The sequence below is a fragment of the Hippopotamus amphibius genome, chromosome 3 (assembly GCF_030028045.1).
Source record: "Hippopotamus amphibius kiboko isolate mHipAmp2 chromosome 3, mHipAmp2.hap2, whole genome shotgun sequence".
Taxonomy (NCBI): Eukaryota; Metazoa; Chordata; class Mammalia; order Artiodactyla; family Hippopotamidae; genus Hippopotamus; species Hippopotamus amphibius.
In genome coordinates, this window is record NC_080188.1 from 7239819 (window position 1) to 7256101 (window position 16283).

Consider the following 16283-nt stretch of genomic DNA (forward strand, 5'->3'; position numbering starts at 1 on the left):
ACTTAGAATGCAGGAAAACCAAAAAAGCTTTAAGGTTTGGGAAATCAGACCCCGAAGAAACATTCTGTCACCTCCCGTGTCATTTATTTATGTCTTTGGCTTTGCCTCTAGTGTTTGAGCTCCTGGTGGGCAGAAGTAAGGTCTGAGTCATGCCTTTATCTTCTCCGCACTTCGGGCAGTGGCCAGCCCTAGTTCCGGTGGACTGGTGCCTCTCCTCTGTGTCTGTTTCAGTCCTCTGTCTTCCCCACGAGTGTCTGAGACCGCTGAGGCCAGGGATGTGGCTCCTGCATCCATACGTCCCTCTACCTAGTGCCATCTGGCACGGTGTCAGCCCCGAATGGGTGTTTATTGTATAAACACACAAACGCACTGGCATACGGCTGAGAGGCAAACCATTTCTACGTTGATTTGACGACGACAAAGGAAAAGTCTCAGCTCTAAATCTGGAAACCATAACAATCAATAGGTTTTAAGACTCTGGAGGGTCAGAAATGTAGCAAAAGCCATGGCTGTTAATCAGCGAGCGGCCACAGCTGTGGTTCTGGAGATGAGCCGGCCATGTGCACCCACGTCCTTGTTTGAAGACCCTCGCCCTCTGTGGACAGTTGCCGCCTTTGGGCCTGGACATAGGGACCAAGAGCCTTCCTAGAGCCAACAGTTTTCCAAGGTTGGTGAATTGATGTCTCTGCGTTCAGGGATGAAGCGCACAGACGCTGAAGCCAGACTGCCTGGATCCCAGTCCCAGCTCTGAAACCTACCAGTTGTTTGACAATGGGCAAGTTCCAAACCCTTTCTGAGCCTCTATAAGGACGCATGTAAACAGCGATCATAATACACCATGGTACCTGCCTCGCAAGGTTTTCATGAGGATTGAATGTGGTAATAATTCATGTACATCAGGTAAGAGGCACAGCATCAATCAATGTGAAATATGATCGATATTATCCTGTAAAGCATTTTGCAGTTTTTAGAGCCCCTTCCTTAGGTTATTTCACTCAATCTGTGGTCATTACCAATGTCCCATAAGATCGGATAAGTCCAAGGATGAAGTCAGTGCTTGCAGAGGAGGGATTTGACCTCCATCCTCTGTCTCCTGGGCTAATGCGCTTCCCTTCCATCCTCCTGCTCTCCTGTTGGCTTAAAATCAAGATGTTTGTCTTGATCAACAGAACTGTTGGGATCCAGCCCAAATGCACACTTTGTCTCAGCTGTAATTCAACGATAGCTCTGCGTGGTAGAGAACTTGCAGCACCTTTGGGGGCTGCCAGCCATGTACCAATCTGTAAAATATGGTTGTCTCCTCCAGAGTGCCAGTCTTTGCAAAAGCAAAAAGAATCCAGGTGTCAAACCTAAGACTAATGGTTTAAAAACGAGGCCAGGGAACTGCTTCTGACTCTGCCTTTTCAGCAAATACCCCTTTCCATCCAAACTGACAGAAGCATATTCTAAGGTTCTTCAGTTACAGGCTCTCTGCCCGCCTGCACGCCTACAGGAAACCACTCGGGAAGTCTGATAGGAATTGTGCAATTTCAGCACAAATTGAGTGATTCTTACCTTGAATAACACAATGGCGTAGTCGTATATTAATGCGGGGTCCTCGGTCTCCAGGGCACCCTTGGCGTACCACTCGATAGCTGCTTCCGGGTTCTTGGCCACGCCTTGCTGGCCCCAGAACAGCATCTGGGCCAACCGTTGCTTCAAGACAGTAGCGATTTAGAATAAATCATGACTTTCCTGTGTGATGCTTATCATACAAGACTTTAAAAGGGGGGAAGGCAAACCTAGTTTCAAATGTTTTTATGTTGAGAACCAAGATTTAGGTGGACACATGTTATCTTCCTCCTGGGGACAAGAGCCCTGAAGGTGAACTGGTGTAAATACAAGTCACTAACACAAGTTGGAAATGGGGTGTGTGTGTGTGTGTGTGGTGTGTATGTGTGTGGGGGTGTGTGTGGCGGGGGGAGGGTGTATGTGTGGGGGTGTGTGTGTGTGATTGAACCTATTGCACCCAGGCCAGAACCGATGGATCAACCACCACACTGTCTCCTCTCCTGAAGTGCCTTTCCTTTGGGAGGTACTGTCTGTCCTCTTGGCCAGTAAAGGGCATGGAGACCTGTGCACATCCGTATCAGTGAGGGTGTCTGCCCACAGCACTATCCCAGCATCTGTCCACGTGGCTGGCTCCACTGTTAGACGCGAGCAAGGCCGGGGGCCTTTGTGGGCAGGGATCTCGAGACGTCATTTGTCTGCCCTCATCCCCCCCAGCTCCCACCCAGCAGAACTCAATAGAAACTCATAGAAGCAACGCAACAAACATTTGTGGAATGAAGGAGGGAAGAAGTGTCCATCGTTAGGGAAGTTCAGGCAGGCTCTAGAGCACCCAGGAAAGCTGGCAGCAGCACGTCCCACACTATGCCCTGGCACTCCTCCCTGCACTAGAAGGACTGCAGGCTGGGACAGAGCCCGGGACGGAGCCACAGGCAGTGTCTGATATCTTCCTGGCCCCTGCGGGCCCCTTACTGTCTTTCCTTCTTTCTACGTCTCCTCTCTTCTCCTTCTCTTCTCTTCCACCCCCCACCCCGCCCAAAGGAAACCTTATAACTTCCAGAAAAGCACCTTCTGAGATGCTAGGAAGGCCTCTAAGGAGGGGTGGGAGACCCGTCACTACAGGGTCTCTGAAGTATTTGCTTGTCAATGCGTTTGTTCTTTGGTTTTCTTTCTCTTTCCCATCTCTGGCCTTCTGCCTGCTTAGCAGACCCAGAGGCTCACGGGGAACACAAAGCCAAAGCTGAATCCATCCTTAGGGAAGGAGGTTTCCTCCCTCAGGTGCAATCAGCCTTAGCCGGCTCCCATAAGGACTTTTCTTCATAGTGAAACCAGGGCAAGAAGTCAGACAGGGGGGTCCTTCCAGGCCTCTGCCCTTTCACGTACCTCTTACAAGTCCACCCAAAAGATAAGACATGTTCAAGAGACAAGGTCAATCCTTCTGGTCTAACATGCGGCACAGATTTTCTGTTACTCTCCTAGCTGAATTCATGGCCTTCTTCGCGCTGCCCATCTAATCTCTCCTGCGCCCCAAGATGCTTCTTTTTATTTCCATCTGATGCACTAGAGCATCTGATGGTAGTGTCGGGACCGATCGTAACTACTGTGGGCTCTCTCTCCTCTGGGTGCGGATCTGACGACACTTCCAGCCCACCTGAGGTCCAGAGGGACACACTGACTTGCTTTGGCTGAAGAAATGGGAGAAGTGACTCGTGTGCCTTCTGAGCAGAAACATGAAGAGCCAGGCTGTGGTGGGTCACGGGGTCGCCCTGCAGCAATGGCTTTGGAAGCATGTTTTGGCGAAGCCTCTGTTCGCTGGGGCTCCTAGTCCTAGGAGACTATGAGAGCACAGCCCATGCCACCCCTATCGGACAGGTAGTCAGAACCGCAATACAATGGTGTTGTGTTAAGCCACTAGGTTTGGGGTATTTTGTCATCACAGCGTAACCTGGTCTGTCATGGCCAAGAGACGTTCCAAGACTGGGAACTACATTTTTACCTGAGCTGCCGCGTTGCCTCGAGTAGCTTCGTGCTTCAGCCACATAAAGACGTCTCCATCTTCTTTGGTTTGTACCTTGAGTATTTCATCATCTTTTAGCCTAATTGTTTCAACGTATGCCTAAAAGAGAAGGAAGGAAGAAAGGAAGGAGGGAAGGAAGGGAGGGAGACAGATAGGGAGGGAGGGAAGAAGGGAGAATGAAAATATCCAAATGATATGGGCGTGCAAGAGACATGACGTTATTCTTATACAAGCAATTGCTCAAGTAAAAACCATATGAACGACTGAAATATGAGGCGTGACCACAGCGCTGTGAGACCAAATTCTTTTTTAAATGAGTGGATCATGCATCCTGTATCTAAACACGTATTTTTGTTCCTATCAAAGCGCTTTCCTTGGGCGGACAAAACTTATTTCACTTCCTCTTCCATCACTCAGGCTAGTTCAGAAGTCCACCTCTGTGTCACCGATTTCAGAGCCAGGTTACACACGGCATCAAAAAAGGTAAATCAATATTTTCTAAGTATAACCTTATTATTATTATTTTCTTCTGAAGTGTTATTATCCTGCATGACTAACCCTCTGCATTTAGCAGGCTCAGCCGCGAATACCTTGGGGCTATTTCCAAAAATGAAATCTGCTCTGGAGAGAAGAGGGCATGTTAAGCTGAGGATGAGAGCGAGAAAGGGCCAGAGGCTCTAAAGAGGAACCCAAGGGGAAAGTCCGCAAAGTGTTCTGAATTTGCCCACAGCCTCCCAGGTATTTGCCTTCTGTGAAGAAAATAAGACTCATCTTTATGTATAAATTCTGGCTGTTTATCCAAAAAACGGTCTTGTTGTTTGACAGTTTCCCCTTATACATGAGGAACTCTATTTAACAGCACTAGGAACGCCTGGGAAAGGCTTCAAGGCCACAAGCAGATGGTGAAAAAACTGCATCTGGATAAGCCTGGGAAAGAAGCCTTAGAGAACAAGGAGCCAGGCCTGATTTCCTTTCTGACCCTCTCTGTCAATGAAGAAAAGGACGTGGATCCACAAGCTCTAGCCTGTAGCCCGTTCCTGAGAGGGTCGCTCGGCTGCCTCCTCCACCGTGGCCACGTGGAGCCAGAGGTCCCTCTCAGGGGCAACAGGGGGCAGACTTGGGGACAGAGCTAGGACGCGGAGCCAGCGGGTATCAGTTCCTGCTGGATGTCTAACCTCGAGACGCCATCCAGCAAATAGCAAGAATTGGAATAAGGATGTCCGTCACCTTCGACTGAAACCAACAATGTGCGGGGTGCTGAACAAAGGATTTCTTCATTTAATCCTCACGGCAGGGCTGAGACCCAAATATCACTGTCCTCAACTTATAGGCAAAGAAACTGAGGCTCAGAATGTGAACCCATGGACTCAAGGTCATATTGTAGAGCTGGCCCTGGAAGCCAGGTTGGACTGACTCCAAGGACGGGCTCTGACGGGCTCCCCCACGATGTTGCCTTCTAGCGGGAAGGCCCTGGAATCCTGTCTGGGCATCAGCCTCTCTATGTCGCTGATTCTCTGCCAAGTGTGTGGGCGCTTCAGCTCACACTCCAGGGGACACTGTGTCATCTGTGATGAGCCTGGAACTGAGCTGAAGCTCAGGTTACTCAAACAATAGAAGTTTCTTGTTCAACTGGAGAGTTTGGGTGTTTTGATTTGGGGTTGATTTTCTTCTTTTCCTTATTTTGTTTCTTCTTCCTTAACTTTGTCATGGGATTTGAATGAAAGACAGAACACAGGAAGACAGAGTTTCTATCCTGCAAGGACTTATACTCTAAGGTGTTTCTGCTACTCTCTGGCAGTGATAACATATCATAATCACCCGCAAGGACTGTGCAGGGACCAAATGCTTGGCCCAGGTTGACTCACTAAATCTTTGCAACCTTATAAGACAGTCACTATCAATATCGCCATTTCACAGATGTGGAAACTGAGGCCCAGAAAGGTTAAGTAACTTACCTAAGTTCTTCAAACTTAGGAATCAAATCCAGGCCGGTTGGCTGTGGGACCCATCGTCCTCACCCAGCCTCACCACCCTGTGAAGGACTCATGCATCTGGGAGGAAGCAGATGGGGGGCTGTTTCACTGTCTCCCCTTATACATAATGAACTCCATCTAACTGTGTTGTGAGAGGGGTCCTGGCAAAGGCCTTGTTTCCAGGGCACCTGGGCAACCATGCATCACTCTGAAGAAGGAACTCTTTCGTCTTTCATGTCACTGTCCCTCGACCTGGCCCCTTGCCGCTCCCTGGGCAGTACCACTAAGCTTCACAGCAGGGCAGGGCCATTAAGAGCACAACCTTTCACATCAGACCCAGCAGACATGAATTCTAACTCACCACTAACTACCTGTGGGCCTTGGGCCGCTGACGTTATTTATCTGAGTCTTGGCTTCTGTGCCCATAAAAATGAAGCTTAGAGTGGTATCTGCTATATCAAAGGCACTCCACCTATTAGCCATTATTTTTTATAGTATGAAGAGTTAGAAGCATCCAGGTTCAAATCTAGGCTCCGCTACTCATTTGCTGTGTGACTTTGGGCAGGTCCTTTGGCTTCCCTGAGTCTCAGGTGCCCCATCTGTAAAATGGGAACAATACTTGTACGGACCTCACAGTGTTGCGTGAGGATTAAATAAGATGGTTTGTGAAGATCTTAGCAGAGTGTCTGGCACATGGGACGCTCTCAGGAATGGTAACTTGTCATTTTTTAGGTCCTTAGTTCACTCTAACATGTAAAGGGCTGCCAGCAGCTTAGAACATCATCCTTCCTGTTGGTATCTGCAGTTTTGTACAGCTCAAAGCCTTACGTTGTGGGGATGAAGGCCTATCTAAGAGAATTCGGTGCTTTTGAAGATGGAAGGGACAGATCTGAGGGAGTGCCGGTACTGGAAACACTTGAGGGCAACACGCTGTGTGCTGCGGTCCTTCCAACACACAGCCTATGGGTTACTTTTTTCATGCTGTAAACTCTGTGAGCTGCAGTCCGTCACAGCAGTTTTTACAGGTGAAAAACCTGTGCAGAGACAGAGAAGTGAGTAGACTTATCCGAGGTTTTACACCCGGTGAATGCAGACCTGGGACCCGAACCAGGCAGGCTGGCCCTAGAGCCACACCACAGCCGCCTGCCTCACCCGGTCGGTGGTTGTGTCTTCACAGCTCTGGGGCCCCCCCACGGCAACCAGCACCAGTCAGAGCCACACGCCCAAGGCCTTCTGTGAGAGCCAACCATCTACAAAGACATCTGATGAAGGAACAGCCCCTAAAAGGGAGTGGTGTTGGAGCGTTCATCATCAAACACCTTGAGACCGGGGAATGATGCTTCAGGTGGGAAAGTGACCAATCCCGGAAGAAGCTGTGATGTGGAGAAGGAATGGTGGGAGCAGGAGTGCAGGGCGGAGCTAGGGAGACACTGACTGGGACCCAGAGTCCGAGACTGACTAGTTCTGGAAGCTTCTGTGCCTTCCCAGGGTGGTGGGAATTTTCGTTGCTGTGTTATAAAATCAGCGTCTCTGGAATGAGCAGTTCATAGCTTATACCATAGGGTTAAAACCTGCTGACCAGGTTAGAGGAGGTCCAACGTCCAGAGACGCTACAGTCCTCAGATGCCCCTGGACCCAGCGTCAGAGAAGGCGCCACGCCGTCCCAGAGACGCTGACCCTTCATACACTTCACCTCCTTTCTCTCTGCTCAGCCTGTAGGCTGCAAGGGCAGTGTTCACATCACATCAGCTGTCTGCCATCAATCACAGGAAAGGCAGGGCAGAGCGGAGAGCAGGGGAGGGGTGGAGAGGGTAAAGGATGTGGTGGAATTTGTACCTGGGGAGCAAACGCTCTCAGCAGCGCCGCCGTTTTCCCGAGCATCTGCATTTTCTGAAGTCGTGAAATATGACGCTTCAGCCAGCGCTCCCGGAACTCAGGAGCAGGGCAATTTCAGAGCCTACACTTAAACCACCACCTCCTTCAGGGACTGGAGGAACCACCACGAGGAGCCTGTGCCTTAGGGTGTTTAAAATCAGCTATCATGGTTGGCTCCCAGTGGGGGGTATACGTTTTCTTTGTTGAAATTTAACATTTTAGTAATTTTAAAGTAAGAAGGGAGGACTATCAGGTATAATGATGGAGAGACAGAGAAGCAAGTACCCAAGATTCCCCAAATGGGAGGTGCCCCACACAAAGGTGGTGCTGAATGCAAGAGGGGCAGAGGTGAGAGCCACGTGCCTGGGTGCTTGCCTTTGACAATGAACACGGGTCCCATCAGAAAGCACCAGGGTCAAGGAGACACGGTGATCACCTTGTGTCCATCACTGGCTGCTCTGCACTCTCATGTGGTCCACCGTCCCATCAGTAAACAGGCAATGCCAACTACCTGTCAAGCACAGGGCTGGGCACCGGGGTCACGGACATGAACAGACGAGGTGCTGCCTCAGGGAGCTCACGGTCTAGTGGGAGAGCCAGCTCCGAGCCCTGCACTCAGCACCCATCATCGAGCAATGGCAGGGACGTGTCTGGGTGCCGGGACGGCACCGCAAAGGGAAGATCCAAGGAGGTGGTGGTGTCTGAGCCCAGCATCCTTGTAGGAGGCGGGGGCAGGGGGCAGGAAAAGGGGGGTGGGCGTGGAGAAAGCAAATCGGGCAGAGGAGATTGAGCAGGGCCAGGGAGTGTGGACAACACAAAGCTTGGCATTGCCAGAGCGGGCAGGCCAAGCAGGGAATCGCTGAGCGCTGAGGTTGGAGAAGCAGAGAGGAACCAGATCGAAGAACAACTCCTATGCCAAGTGATGAGCTGGACTTAGTGTTTGTGGGTCAGGAGCTGTCAACACTGACTGCTCATTACGGCCCTCTGAGGAGCTCTTGAAATAGACACGTGCACACAGACATATACATGCCTATTACATGCCTGGACCCGCCCTCTGTCACGTCAATGAGACGGTGGGGTGCAGCTGCACAGAGGTATTCTCTGAGTCCCCGCGTGACTCTGGTGCGCAGCCAGGTGGAGAACCTCCACCGTCGACAGCCCGCCTTGGCCTCCGTGGGAAGAAAGTGGGAAGCGATAAGACGGGTAAGAGAAAGGCCAGTAGGAGGTGACGTCATTTGCCAGGGCTGCCATAACCAAACCCCACAGGCTGCGTGGCTTAAGCCACAGAAATACATTTTCTCACGCTTCTGGAGGCTGGAAGTCCAAGGTCAAGATGCTGGCAGGTTCAGTTTCTTCTGAGGCCCCTCTCCCTAGTGTGTGTCCTCACATGGTCGTCTCTCTGTTTCATCTGTGTCCTAATCTCCTCTTCTTGTAAGGACACCAGTTATACTGGATTAGGGCACCTAATGACTCCATTTAACTTAATCCTCTCTTCAAAGTTCCTGTCTCCAAATGCGGTGTTCTATTCTGAGGTACTGGAGGTGAGGAATTCAACACATGAATTTAGGGGTCCATTCACTCCATAATAATTTAGGGACCAATTCAGCCCATAGGTCCACAACAGGAGGCTGTCAGAGTCGCTCAGGGGAGAGATGAGGATGGAGAGCTGTAGCCTGTGACAGCACACTGGGTGGAGACGGGAGGAGAGTGAAATTGGCATGTAACGCTGGTGAGGGTTAGAACTGGTAGGATGATGGGAGGATCAAAGGTGACTTCCCCGTTGCTGGCACGGACGATGGTGCCTTCGGTTGAGGTGTTTGTGGGGAATGGAGAGGAGGGGATGGTGTGGCTCCTTTGTGGTATGTTACGACTGCAGATGGGGGTCTTGAGAAAGACCTCAGCCTGAGAATAAGATGTGCGTGTCATCAGTATGCGGAGGGCAGTTGAAACCAGACATGCGGGTGAGACCCCGGCCCTCTAGAAGGTGTAGACCGAGAAGGCTGAGGACCAAACCTTTCAGAAGAGCAAATTCTGAGGGGTGAAGAGAATGAAAGGAGCCCATCTGCGATTAAGCCACAAAAAAACCCCAAAAAACAAACAAAAAAAAGAAAGAAAAAACTAGCATCTTCTTTCTCTCTAACCTGAAGCAGAGTCCCCCTAAATCATAAAGAAGTGACGTGAAGTGAGACGACTAATAAAGAAGATGAAGTGATGGGGACTACGAGTCACATAAAGGAGAAAATGAAACAAGAATCAAGCAAGAAGTTACTGACGGATCCTTGGTTTGTTAATTAGGGGTCTGGCTTTCCATATCTCCTCATTTATTATGTGCTGCTGGTGAATTAATAGATCGCTCAACAAAAGGACATTTAAATCAATGTATGACACCTGCTGAAACTCTCAAGAAACCATTAATTACACATTCTTAAGAAAATGAGCTATGATACAACTCTTCTAACTGTATAATTCGTATCTGTGATTCTTAATCATACGACTTTCCAGCTGCAAGATGGATCTTTTCTATTCATCTTCTCTGGTTCTGACCAATTAAACATTTTCTTTCATAATCATAACACTTCATGGGCCACATCTTCAAAAGAGAAGGAGCTTGTTAGCAATATACCATCTCCCCTTGCTAATTTATGCTGAATTAGAATTCCTGAAAGTATAATACGTACATAGAGGATATTATTAACACATTCAGGCTTACCAGAACAATGGCAACATTATTTTGTGGCTTGATTTGGTATAACTGTGTTTTCAGAATCACTCTTTAAAAAAACTATCAATTAATAAATAAATCTCTGTCAAACTGAGGTCAGATTTTGCTCGTAACCGATACATGCTGAGAGAATACAGATGATGATAAGCGTGTGTGAGTTTATTCAGAAGAAATCATTAGTTTCTAAAGGAATTAGAATATCTATACAGACAGCCTTTGGGTGTTTTATAGCTTGATTCATGTTTAATGTTCACGGACAACATGTATCTCTGAATCATTTATATTATAACTGTACAGTGGCCACTGTAGATTTCTTTTCCAGAAACCATTCATTGCTAACTATCAAAGCACACGCTTCTTGCGCAGGGGGTTTCTGAGTGAGTGCAGGAGCAGCATGGGGAAGAGTGAGTGGTCTGGTTCCCAGTTAGCTGCTCTGCCTACGATTCCTCAATCCTGACCTATCCCCCAGACTCACCTAGGAAAATCCAGGGTTTATGGCTTGATAAATCTGGGCCAGATCTGACCATGCAGTCACTTACTGTCTATAGCCGTACAAACCCAGGCACCCCATTATGCCTTGTCTTCAGCAGAGCTGAGTAGTTGCAAAAGTGACTGTAAAAACAGAGCCTAAAATATCTGGGCTTTTACAGAAAAAAACTGCCAACTCCTGGTACAGACTACTTGCACTTAACTACCTAAAGTGCTGTGACCATCAAAACATCTTAAAACCGTTCTGGAGAAAGAGATACAGAAAAAATACATGCCAAGAAGCCAACCACGTCATAATCTACTCCTGCTGGATGCAAACCTACATCATCTACAGGCAGTTTTCTTTCTATTCTTACATTATCACCTGTATACATTCTTCTATTCGTGGTCCCCCAAACAAACCATCAGTTGGTCCAAGGTTACACGTTATGTTTTTTGGGCAGGTGTGGACCACTGATTTTTTTGCCTAAAGAGTCAATAAGACGTGGGAACCTACAAAATTAGGGGCTGGAGTTAGTGCCCCTCATCCAGTCCTTCATCCAGGATGGGGTAGAGTCTTCAAACACCGCCGGCCGTCAGTCACCTGTGAGCACTGTGGCTCATGTGATGGGCAGGCGCTTCTCGAGGTGTCCGACAGCGGGTGACACAACCAGGGATGGAGCCTCCTTATGTTGTAGGCCCTGCTTCCTTGGGATGTACTGAAGAGCCCTTGGCTTACTGCCCTCTCCTAATCTGACTCAATCTCCCCTAATATCTCCAGACCCCACCACTTTCACATAGTTTTGGAACAAAGACAAAATGCCTATGTTTCTGGGACACATTTTTTTCAAAATCAAAATCTGCCCAGGGCCATATCTACCCTCCCCATGCTGGTCCTCTCATTCATGAAAAGCTTTTCACACTGATGTAGGATGGTCCCTGCATTCAGCCTGAGAGTACATGGAGGAAATATGAATTGGCAGACGCAAGAACGCTTTTCTCTCCATTGGATTATGCTTGTACTCTAAAGGCCAGCGAATAAGCCAGCCACAGGGGCAGACACTTTATAAAACTGTCCAGGAAGCCCTGGTAAGCAGGGCCATAACCATGTCCACTCCCTTCGGTCTCATACCTGATCTCCTTGGAGCGTGTGCTGGTCAAGGGGTGTCTTGGTGGCGATGTTGCTATAGTAGGCGTAGGACAACTCCCAGTCCAAGGGGTAGTGATCAATGCCCTGGTAGTGTTTGTACCCAAGGTTCATCGAAGACAGCCTCTCACTGCCCTGGCCTCCAACCAGACTATACAACATGCCCTGTTAGGAAGAAACAGACAGTGTTCACAAGATTAGAGGAAAGGGTCATAAAATCCTAAACATAGAAAGGTCATCTGGCCCCACCCCTATATGTGAGCACAGTCATTCCGGAAACAAGTTAACATGCCTTTTAAAAAAAAAAAACTTTAGAAAAGAAGCCACAAGAGCTTTCTAATGGCTATCTGTTCTTAATGTCTAACAGCTGAAAATTCCTTTGCCCTTTTCTCAATGAAGATCGGGGTCCTCCCCTGACTTATCTCACAGCATCTCTTTGTGTATCTCTCAACTGTTCTAAGGATCCTGGTCCACTTCAGCTACATCGTCTATGGTCAAATGATCTGAATGGTGGGCCATGCCCCAACCTCACACTGTCAGAAGGTTGGTGATAGTAAGGGTATTTAGAGAGCGACTGATCCAATCACCTCATTTCAGAGTTGAGGAAGTAGAGGCTCAGAGAGTGGAAGGCATATGTCCTTGGTCAATCAGCTATTTTGTGACAGAGACGGGGCTAGAATCTTCTACCCTATTCCACCTTGGTGGGGACTGCCTCGGGGACTCTGGAAAGTATGCCATCAATCACGAGCAATCCCATATGCACATAAAAAACTAGAAGTGATCAGGGACCATTTAGTAGCACTTACAAAAATGCGATTCCAAACGTTAAGCAAGTTGCATAGTACACACTTGGATTCAACGCCACAAACAAAACCATCTAGTTTGACTTTTATTTTAATGACAGAAGGCTGGATGTGATGCTACTTTGTTTAGAGGTCCGAATGATTTCACTTAGGTAAAAAGTCACATGGGGTGATGCACCCACAGCCAGAAGAGTTACAAGAACTGGGTAAGAGGCACCCGTTCTTGAAGGACTGGGATTCTGGTAAGCCCGGCCCAAACTATTCCTTAGACAATATATCAATCGTATCCCCGTGCTGTGTCCAGAAATGGATAAAGTGCCCCTTTTCACTCACTGACGGCAGGAGATCCTGTCTTTAACACAGCTACAGGCTGTTTTTCTTGAGTTGTAAGATTTTAAAGGACTCCAGGGAGTATGAGTATGTCCAGTTCCACCCAGGGCGTGAGAGCCTTACTCTGCAAATATGATGCAGGTGACTGATGTTCCTAGAACCCATGAAATACTCTACCTGCAGCTGATCCCGGGGTACATTTAATCCAGTTTCATAAAAGACTGCGAGGTAGTAGGATGCTTTATGGTATCCACAGCAGCTGGCATCCATCAGAAAGGGGATGACAGAGCTAATTTGGTGAAGACCATCGACGCTGGAGAGTCTCTTTACAGCCTTCTCGAACATCCGCCCACCAATTTCTAATACAGATTCATTGCGGTTGCTCGGCACTGTAAATAACACAATTCACAGCACACACGATTAACTACCACGCGATCGACACGGCTTTAAAAAGAAGTGGGAAAAGCCAATTAAATCACCTGAGTTATTAATATGGTTGGTCCTGCAGTGACTTGATACATACCACCTTCCGGGGAGGTAAATCAAACCCGTTAGTGAAGCCAGGGCGTCATTCTGTAAACAGCTTTTCCTTTGCCACTAAATGACAGGCTAGTATCCTGGGGGAAAAGGATGTGCTTTCCATAGCTGAGAGAGCGCCTCAAGAGAGTAATTTACTCAGTGTAATCACTAGCAAGTCAGGACCACCAAAACTGCCAGAGAGACTTTTTTTTTTCCCTCTGAGACTCTGAAGGAGAATGTATTTTATCTCAGAAAGAGTTCCTAGGTGCTGCTGTAAAAAGCTGAGCACAAGAACCTTATTTTGAGATGCTTTCTTATCTTTTGCCTCCGGTTTTCCTCGTGGGTTTCTAAATACAATAAAAAGAATGCCATCTTTCATTGAGAGCCTATAAAATGCCAAACACTGGGTTGAGTATCTTATGCAAATTATGTCATGTAATGCAAACAAGTTTTATGAGGTAGGTGCTATTATTAGCGTCCTCATTTTTCAGATGAGGAGACCGAAGGCTGGAGAATTCGACTAACGTGTCTAAAGTTACAAAAGCTGGCAAATGGCTAAGTCAAGCTTAGAATCCAGCTTGGTAGGTCCCGAAAGCAAGATTCCTATTCACTCCGCTCCACCTGCCTCCTGATTAATAGGCAACCAGTTGCCTTAATAAGTACCTTGCCACCAGGGGTAGAGACCTCTTTGTGCACCTGCTTTAAGCTATGATACTTCCTTTTACCTAATCCTCCCATACGCTGATAAACTCTTAAGTCCAAATAGGCAAGTTATATGACCCTATAATCTGTTACAGTCTTGTAAAGTCCACCTACATCATTCATCTCTCGTTAATTAATTCACCCAATGAAGGTTTACAGTTCTATTCTGTGCATCTATTAGATGCTATGTTACAAAAGGCCATATAGGATTGCACAGGTACTATCTGCATTTAAAGAGACGTGGTCAATTTATTTAAAACTAAAATTTTCTTCCCCTGAGAATTAGGTCCAACATTTTTCTTTGCTTTTCTTCATTCCATCCCAAATTAAAATGTTACGGACAACTTCCAGGAGGCAACAAGAGACTCACTCTATCAGTACTCCATCAAGGAACGAATAGAGATGCGTTTCCAATGTGGGAAAACTCAATGAGAGGATTTGAGATTGGATTTAAGGGCAATTCCTTAGCAGAGGTTGATGCCTCTGACAAAGCACCAACACAGAAGCCAGTGGGATCCACGGATGAAACTGTGAAACCTAAACCATTGGTTATGAGCTGGTGCCTGTCCCTTTGGGCACACAGGTGGGCTGGCTGCCCCTGGCAGGGGGGCATGTGCCTTCACTTGCTGAGCTGTGGAAAAGGAGCCCACCCACCACCTCCACCCAGCGCTAAGGCAACCCCATCTCCTGCCTCCATCCCCGCCCTCTCCAGGTTTCTGAGAGGCAGCAGCTTGGATCTGCTATTACTCTCTATCCCAAGAGGTAGGTGCTAAAAAAACAAACAAACAAAACAAACAACAACAAAAAACCGAAAACAAACGAACAAAAAAATCACCTTAACTAAACGAATGGAGTTTGCTCCTCTTTCTGTATTGTTTTGAATCCCTAAAGGAATAGATGCTTGTTGTAAAAAACAAAAATCAAATAATGTAGATTTGTATAAAACAAAAACAGAAGTCCTCTCTCTCCCAATCCTTCTTTAATAGTGAAGATAAACTGTTGAAAGCTTGGTGTATATACTTCCAGACTGTTCCTTGGCATAGACAATAATTCACTACACATCTATCTGCCTATATACATACACATTTTCTTTCCAAAAAGCTCCTATAGATTTGGACTCTCAACTTTTTTCCCTTAAGAATATAATTTTTTATTGAACTATAGTTGATTTACAATATTGTGTTAGTTCCAGGTGTACAGCAAAATGACATATATTCTTTTTCAGATTCTTTTCCATTATAGGTTATTACAAGATATTGAGTACAGTTCCCTATGCTAGACAGTAAATCGTTGTCTATCTGTCAACTTTCTTTTTTAAATTAACCACATACCACAAATACCTGCCCTCGGCAGTCAGAAGCTCATTCTTCCTAAAGTTTCAATAGTGTTGCATTCCATAGCAGTGCCGTTTTTCCAAGTGGTTCTCTATTTTTAGACTCCTGGGTTGCTTCCACTGGCTTTGCTATAACCAACAACACAGCAATGAACATCCCTGAACGCTTCCCTCTGCTGATCTGCTGAGATATATCTGAATAATAACCCCCTTTCCACAGGAGTCTGGGGATCTCCTTTTGGATTTTTCCCTTTGCATAGTTGAGAGAAGAATTCCGTCCTACCCAAACATCAGACAAGATAAGAGCCTTCTCCACTGGATTCAGTGTGCACTACAGCACTCAGATGGAGTTGCAAAGTAAACCCAACTCCTACTTATTCATATGTTTACTTTTAAATACATACTCATCTCTGATGCCCCTCTGGGCACACTCTGAGCAAAGCAACGTTAACATTTTGTTAACGATTCATTTCGGCCTCACCTGCTCTGCCAAGTTCCTTCTGCTGTGCAGTAGAAGCTAACACAATGTTGTAAAGCAACTGTATTCCAATAAAAATTAATTAAAAAAATAACAAGCCATTTCACAAAAATTAAAATAAAATAGGTATTAAAAAATAACTAAGATGATGAGTTTTGCCTGAGTACCCACGGGCACGGGCTTTGGGGTCTCAGAGGAGAGAAGAGGCTCCAAACCAAATGAAACTCCAAATGAAACACTTGCCCTGCTGACCTCTGGCACAGGACCCCAGAAATCATTACTGGGCTTGCCCAGGTAACTGGGATGGATGGAGAATAAGGATCAGGAGGGGGGCCCTTCATAAGGCTCAAATCCTTAGCAAACGCACA

The 16283-nt window shown here is 47.1% G+C and overlaps 1 protein-coding gene across 1 annotated transcript in view; it reads right to left on the reverse strand.

Annotated features, from left to right (window-relative positions):
• The window catches only part of SEL1L3 (SEL1L family member 3), a 98962-nt gene that overhangs the window by 32034 nt on the left and 50645 nt on the right, over positions 1–16283 (reverse strand). Inside the window, exons 10-13 of the mRNA XM_057730073.1 lie at positions 13061–13272; positions 11736–11915; positions 3545–3664; positions 1555–1695 (exon numbers count right to left, since the gene is read on the reverse strand). Of these exons, the coding sequence (XP_057586056.1) occupies positions 1555–1695; positions 3545–3664; positions 11736–11915; positions 13061–13272 (653 nt within the window). The remainder of the gene's footprint in view (positions 1–1554; positions 1696–3544; positions 3665–11735; positions 11916–13060; positions 13273–16283) is intronic.